Source organism: Lagenorhynchus albirostris, chromosome 2 (assembly GCF_949774975.1).
Source record: "Lagenorhynchus albirostris chromosome 2, mLagAlb1.1, whole genome shotgun sequence".
NCBI classification, from domain to species: domain Eukaryota; kingdom Metazoa; phylum Chordata; class Mammalia; order Artiodactyla; family Delphinidae; genus Lagenorhynchus; species Lagenorhynchus albirostris.
This window is the reverse complement of record NC_083096.1, coordinates 166,386,411-166,393,810: the sequence shown is the minus strand read 5'-3', so window position 1 is coordinate 166,393,810 and position 7,400 is coordinate 166,386,411. Positions and strand designations below refer to the sequence as shown.

Below are 7,400 nucleotides of genomic sequence, written 5' to 3'. Positions count from 1 at the left end.
TCTGAGGAGGAAAGTGTGAGGGCCTTGAGGTCGAGACACATCTGTGTCTGGGAATATACGCCTGGCAGTGTGTACGTGTGTTTGGACCTATCTGTTGTGTGAGTGTCTGTGGGTATGTGTGTACATGTCAATATTTGTACTAATATGTATTACATGTGCTTTGGTATAATCACTTATACTTAAATTAAGTGCTTTGGTATAATCACATACCTAAATTAAGTGTATGTTTTTGTGCAGGTACACACCCACATGCAGTCTCTGAGTGCATCTGGAGCTACGCATAGAAGCACACATGTGCACATAAACACGCAAGCATCTGGGTACGCATGTCACATGCTGTGTGTGGTCTTCTACGCACGCGACCAAGGTTCCTTCTCCTTCCTTGCACTCAAACCACTGTACTTAGCATCCCTCCCTGCCCCACCCAGGGGCCCAGGCCTGGTTTGGGGCCCGTAGGCAAAGAAAGGCAGAGCTGTGGTCTGCGGGGGGTGCAGTGGAAACACTGCCTTAGCCAGGCCCAGCCCGTCCTCACAGCGTGCCACAGCAGCACCACCGCGGCTCCCGCGGAAGCTCTCGGGGCCCCTGGGCAGGCCCCCGCCCCCTGCCAATCCTGGACTGGCACTGAGGGGTGAGTGAGGTTACCGAACGACCGCCAGAGCCCTCCAGACAAGCTGGATCTCCTGCCCCCTCTAGGGGACCAACAACCGGAGTGGCGAGGGTTGGGGGTACGGGGGACGTCTCGGTCGCTCCCAGTCCAGCGAATGCTGGGCACTAACCAATGGACGACTGCGGCCCAACGGGGATCCCTCCGAGGCAGCCAATGACCTCGCTCCTCTCTCCACCCCCGCCAACCCCGCGCAGCTGGACCATTGGTGCTGGCGGGATGGGGGGGAGTGTGCGCGGCGCTGGCCCTTCGAGGGAGGGGGCGTGGCTTGGAGTCCCAGCTCCTCTCCCCACCCGGGCTTTGGCCCCCGCACTCCCTACCCCAGCCGCGAGGCCATTGGCCTGGCTACGGCGCCGCGGCGGAGGTGGACCACGGGGCGCGCAGTGGGCGTGGCCCGAGGGCGTGGCCCGGCGGGAGGCGGGGCCGCGGGTGCTGTCTCAGTGAAAACCCGAGCTGCCGCGGCAGCGGCGGGGGCGTTCGGGTGGTGTGCGCGCCTGTGGGGCGCAGGCTCGGCAGCGGCGGCGGCGCGGCGGCTTAGTCTACGGCGGCAGCGGCCCGTCTGGAGCGGCCGCGGTGAGGACGCCAGCTGCGGCTGGGGAGGCGCAGCCGGGACTGCGCGCTCCGCGGAGCCGGCGGGGACCGGGAACAGGTGATCCCAGCAGGAACCCGGAGCCCTACCGAGTTGGCTGGGCGGGAGCCCGCACTCCCGGGCGCAGCTGCAGCCGCCCCGCCGCGGCTGGTCGCGAAAGGCGCCGGGCTCCAGACAGGGGGCCCGGCATCCCTCCGCTCCCGGGGGCCCGGGAAGACCCTGCTCCGCAAGCTGAGAAGTGCCTGCCCTCTCTCCCCGGCGCCCGCTCTGCGGCGGAGCAAAGTTGTAGACGTGTCCCTATAGCCAAACCCCGGCACTGTCGCGACCCGGCCGGGCCGGCGCGCTCTCGGAGCGCAGCTGACACGCCGGCCCCGCCGCCACCTCTCCCCCGGAGACGACCCCCTCTGGAAACTGCTTCTGAGGCCAAAACTTTGGGCCGAGGGGCTGAGGGCGGCTTGGAGCGGGGACGAGGCCTGCGTGCGCCCCTCCGCGCCGACAGCCTGGGCGCCGCGGACGGCATGTGACGGCCCCGGCGGCCGCCGCAGCGCGGGAAAGCGCGGGCCCCGCGGGCTCCGGCCGCTGCGAGGAGGGGCCGCGCGGCGGCCGGAGGGAAGGCTGCGGCGCGCGGTCGACCCCTGCGGGCCCGGGCCCCGAGCCGTACCGCCTCGCTCGCCCGGGCCCCGCCGAGGCTGCTGCTCCCCCGTCCCGGCGCGGGAGGACTCGCTCCAAACTCCCTGAACTTCAGGAGCAGCCCCCGCAGGGCGAAACTCTCAGGGGCCCCCACCCCGGGCGGCGCCCCTCGACGACCTCCCCTCGCCGAGCCCCCTGCTGACAAGTGCCTGGACTCCCAGGGCCTCAGGGGCCCGGCCGGATCTGACTGTCCCCAGCCCCGTGTCCGGCAACGATGCTCATGAGGAAAGTGCCCGGCTTCGTCCCGGCCTCCCCGTGGGGGCTGCGGCTGCCGCAGAAGTTCCTCTTCCTTCTCTTCCTCTCCGGCCTCGTCACCCTGTGCTTCGGGGCCCTGTTCCTGCTGCCCAACTCCTCTCGCCTCAAGCGCCTCTTCCTGGCCCCCCGGACCCAGCAGCCCGGCCTGGAGGCAGTGGCGCAAGTCGCCGGCCACCCCTTGACCCGCGAGCAGGAGTCGCCTCCGAACCCGGCCCCCGCGGCTCCAGCCCCGGGTGAGGACGACCCCAGGAGCCAAGCCAGTCCCCGCCGCAGGAAAGGGTGGCTGCGGCGCACCCGCCCCACCGGGCCGCGGGAGGAGGCCACGGCGGCCCGGGGCAGCAGCGCCACGGCCCTCAGACCGCAGGAGGGGAGCATCTCCTCTAGCTTTGACTTCAACGCCTTCCGAAGCCGCCTCCGCCACCCGGTCCTGGGCACTAGGGCCGACAAGAGTAAGGAGCCCCAGAGCCTAGTTCAAAGCCAGCGGGAGAAAATCAAGGAGGTAAGGACTCTTCTCCCCGCACAAAAGAAAAAACCCTCTTGTGCTTCCATCCATTTCCCCTGGACCCAGTCACTCCCGGGCTCCCTGGTCTACTCTAGGTCCTCCAGGCACACTCTATACCCTCCTCCCTCCTCCCAAACTTCCCACCTTCACTCCTGCCTGCACAGTTTTCCACTACCGGGTTCAGTTAATCATCCGCACCCCCGATGGTAGCTGAACCACTGGACCAACTTTCCCCCACCCCCAGACTCTGGTCTTTCCAGTCCAGTCCTCAGCCCAGGTGGGGCCTGCTCCCTCCCTTTGTGGAGATGTTAATAAGATTTTTGTGGAGTTGCTAGTTAGGCTTATTAATGGACACCCTTTCTGTTTGAAGGGGCCAAGAGCCATGTTGTTTCTCACTGTGTGTCTTTAAATTGTGACATCTCCCAACCCCCTTTAGGATCTACACCTGGAAAGCCAGGATTTGGGAGGTATTTGGTGACCTGCAAGTATTTTGCAGTCTAGCCAGCAACCTACAAGCCAGAGGATGTTGTGCATTCTTGATAACTGTTTCTATTGAGCTTTGGAACAACTGTACGTAATTGCGTGTGATGCAAGGAGCAATGATCCCTAAGGCGGTGGTAATGTTACAGAAGCTCTGAGGTTATTGGCTTAATGTAGCAGGTCTTGGACTTGTTCCCTGTAGGGATTGTACCAGAGAGGGGTTAGAAGGGTCACTTTGAGTCTGAATCTTAGTCTTAATTTAAGAAACCAAAAGCAAACGCAGCCTCACTGTGGCTTGAAGACAGTTGCCAAGCCACCACTGATAACTAAATGTTCTGCTCAGTCCCTGTTAGAGCTGCCTACTGTTGGAGCCGCCTGCGCAAGATTTTTGCCCAGCACTGCAGAGGGGGCTGCAGTGACACCCCCGGGCCACGAGGGGGCTGTGGGCAAGCAGTGGGCCAGGGTCTGCTCCCTAGAAAGGAGAGGATGCTCCCCCCATCCCCGTGGACCCAGAATGAAAGGACTGCTTCTGCCTGGACTTCTTGGTTTGCTGCAGAGCAGTCAGCAAGTCTGCCCTGATTTCCAGGGAGAGCAGGCAGCAAGAGTCAGGACCTGCCCTGTCCAGACCTGCTCAGAGCCAGTGGAGAGCTTAGCTGTCCTCCTCTCCTTGTCCAGTATATCCTGTCTCCCAACGCCCACCTCTCCCTACTTATCTCTGCTGTTGTTACTCAGCCTTCTATGCTAAGGAGACTCTTATCTTAACTAGCAATCACTGGACATTTTGTGATGTCAGTAGAGGAAACCACAAAGACGAGTCCTTGTTTCCCGTGTGCAAGCGCACACTCTCAGTTTCCAAATCCTTGTTGAAATCCCAAAGGTTAATTGAAGCCTGGAACTTGCAGTAGCTAAGAAAGGGGCATCATTTCTCCCCCACTGTTTAAGGAGCTGTGTTGTTGAATACGCACCTGAACCACCCCAGCTCCCTTTCCTAAAGCTGCCTCTGAAAACATTAACCCTTTCAGACCTCCTTGGAGGGCAGTAACCCACAGTGAAATTACGTTTAAACTATATGCATGCAGTTTTTCACGGGGTGTAGAGCTGCCATCAGATCTTTAAAAGGATGCCCCAAAGGATTAAGAGTTACCTACTGCCCTCTTCAAAAGGTGCTTTCTGCATTTGCATCTAGATATGGGACCCATTTCTGAGAGCCTGCGGTTGGGAGCCATGTGGGAAGGAGGGTGGGCTGTCTAACGGGGGACCAGGTTCTGCCCCTCAATACGAAGAGAGCCTCCCTTGTGGGCAGAGGCTGGGCATGGTGGGAGGTGTGGAGACTTCTTTGCAGGTGGATGTAAAGTAACACAATGGGTGGAGGTCTGTGTTGGTTGCCAGATGTCTGGATCTTTCTATCTGGCATCGCTGTACACCCCTGGTAGTAGCTGGAAGCCTGCTTGTCTATACCTGCAGTTGTTCAATGAGCCCCCTCTTACTATCTTGAAGACGTTAAGCTCCTCAGAATGGAGGGGACGGGACTATATACACTGTTATATTTTGAAGCCCATTTTCTCTTCAGGCTTCTTGAGTTTGGACCTCCCCCGGTCCCCAAACAACCTGAAAAAATGTGGGGCAGAGTGTTTGTTTTAGCTGTTAACACAGAGTTAACTTCCCTGGTGTCCCACCTGATGAGGAATGCAGTTGACAATTGCTGGAGGATGTCTTTATTTCCTTCTCATTTAAATTTCTATCTGTGCCATGCCCATGGGTAGATCATTTTAGAAAGGTGCCTGTTTTCATAAAAGGGACTGTTGCTTTCCTCTCTGGCTTGTTTTTTTTCCAGACATGGATTGATTAGACCCCAGGAGCAGAGGGACAGCTAGCATCAGATAAAAAGGGCTCTGTTCTTATAAGATGAGGTTTTTTAAAGCGAAAGTAAACTTCAGGAGAGATTCAGAGAGGGTGATAAATGAGAGTGAATAAAGACTGGACACTTGGGCTCTAGATCAGTGAAGCATACTTATGAACATTCTAGTTTGAGAGATGGACATGGGCTCAAGGTCTCTGCTGATAAGATGGGCTGAAGCTGCATGTTCTGGGTGTAGACACATCAGGAAACAATCTGTCACTAGAACCAACATTTTCTCCTCAGTTCGCAATTTTGGAAGCTCGGAGGAGGCAGTGTGGTGGAAAGGGTAACCCGGAGGACATTGATTCGAGTCTCAGCTCAACTGTCTGACTTTGGACAAGCCACCTCCTCTCCTTCCTGGACCTTATTTTTCCTTCTGTAAAATGGAATGAGAGAGGGGGGAAGAGGCTGGTCACAAACTCTTGCTTCCAGACCTGGCCCCTAAGTAGACTGCCAGTCTGGCCAGGGACTCCATAGCAGCTGGGCTTTTCCCAGCTGTTTTCGGCATGTCTTAGTTCCATGAAGTAAGGGAAAATGTTGTGTTGTTGTTGATGATGGTGATGGTGTTCACTGTTGTATCCCTAGCACCTCGTCAAGAGTAGATATTCACACAGTTGATTAAGTTAAGTATTCCTCTCACCCATATTGAACTTTAGAGATGGGATTGAACAGTGACAGGTCCTCATCTTGGGATCATGGAGAGTAAAGGGACTGGTGAGAATGAGAAACGGCTTGCTAGCAGCCTTTCCTTTCAGATCTGATGATTATATAGGAAATTATTGTGATAATTATTTTAGGGGACCTTGGTCATAGGTGGATTTCTCTTCAAGTTCAATAGACTTTTCTCACACATGACAAGAGTTGGGAGTGAGTAGCTTGTCAGGGTTACATCCCAGTGAAAGGTTTCAAACTACGTTGTGTCCTACTAATGATGGTTGGTTGCTGATCTGGAGAACCTCAGTTGTCCCTTCAGTGAAGGGAGCTTTTGTTAAAGGGAATTGGGCAGAGTGGGGCTGTGAGAACATAGCACTGGAGTGGGGCTGCCCCTAGCCCACAGGAAGAATGTGGATTGAATTTTACCCCCATCCCCGTCCCCTCTGCCCAGTGCCCTTATGCACCACTGTATGTGGCAGTAGCCCTGAGTGTCCAGCCTGGGTTCAAGTCCTAGCCATGCCATCAACCCTGGTCTCAGGGGAAAATTCCTGTTTATCACTGGGCCTCAGTTTTCGTGGTAAAATGAAGAGACTGGCATTTAGGGGAGCCTTTTCTCTCCCTCGCTCCCACCTGTTTACTGTTTTGTTTATGGATCTGCCCAAGCACCTAGAATAGGATATGACGCTTAGTTGGAGCCCAGAGTGGCTACAGGAAAGATCTATAAACTAACAGTTAAGGTTACTGGTGGCAGAAGCTGGGTCTTCTTCCTGAGGGTACATGGAATTCTAAGAGTCGTAGAGTAGGGGCCACAGCAAGGTTTGGGGGCTTGGCTCTGTGACCCAAGAAGCCTTTTAGAAGTTGCAGTAATTTTCCAAGTGCAAGTCTAACTTAAAGGGACTGGAGAGGTGGCAGCCGTGAGTAGAATCTTTCATGCCTGGATAGCAGGCATCTGGAGGATGCCCGAATCACCCTGGAGTCTCTGAGACTTGGCAGGGAGTGCCCCAGCTCTTACCTTCCATGTCTGCTGTGTTAAGCCTCCAGGATATTGCTCGTTGTGATGTGTGACTATGTCTGAATAAGTCATCTTGGCAAATGGTCTTTGCTCCCCATTAACGGGCTGGTTCGTTAGTCATGTGTGGTTTCTCTGTATATCTGATTTATCACTGCTAGTCCCAGGGACAGGTAGAAAAATTAAAAGGCTTTGTGTTCTTTGTAGCATGTGAATCTGAGGCTGTGAGATGTTCAGGATAATTAATATTAGGAGCACCTCAGATTTAAATAGCTTTCCTTTGAAGAGCTCTGTTTCAGTTGAAAATCCACTGAAGATTTTTCCCCCTTGTCCTTCAGTTTCTCTCTCGTCCTGCTCTATGATACATTTAATATAGATGGGAAGATTGCCCTATAGTAACCAGACAGGTCCCTTGGGAGACCCTTACATCATAAGCCCAGCTATACACTTCATTCTTCTTCCTTAGAACTGAGCACTGCAAGTAGACCAAAGCTTAGACCTTGTCCCCACCAGGTGTATGACTTAACACCCACAGGTTGGGTGGATCTCTGCTTTCATTGTGAGCTGCACCATAATTTTAGGGACTTGGTGCAGGCATTCCAAGAGCAATTGCTTCTCAGGCCTCACATCCTTAACTCTGTCTTTAGTGTTAGCTTT

At 55.6% G+C, this 7,400-nt stretch overlaps 1 protein-coding gene across 2 annotated transcripts in view; it reads left to right on the top strand.

The window, feature by feature from the left end:
• The first annotated feature begins 1,860 nt into the window (after positions 1–1,860).
• The window catches only part of MAN1C1 (mannosidase alpha class 1C member 1), a 131,724-nt gene continuing 126,184 nt past the window's right edge, over positions 1,861–7,400 (top strand). Inside the window, exon 1 of one of the 2 annotated variants that reach the window (XM_060141012.1) lies at positions 1,861–2,697. In XM_060141012.1, the coding sequence (XP_059996995.1) occupies positions 2,158–2,697 (540 nt within the window). In that variant the 5' untranslated portion in view covers positions 1,861–2,157. The remainder of the gene's footprint in view (positions 2,698–7,400) is intronic. The other variant, XM_060141011.1, reaches the window with a different exon arrangement.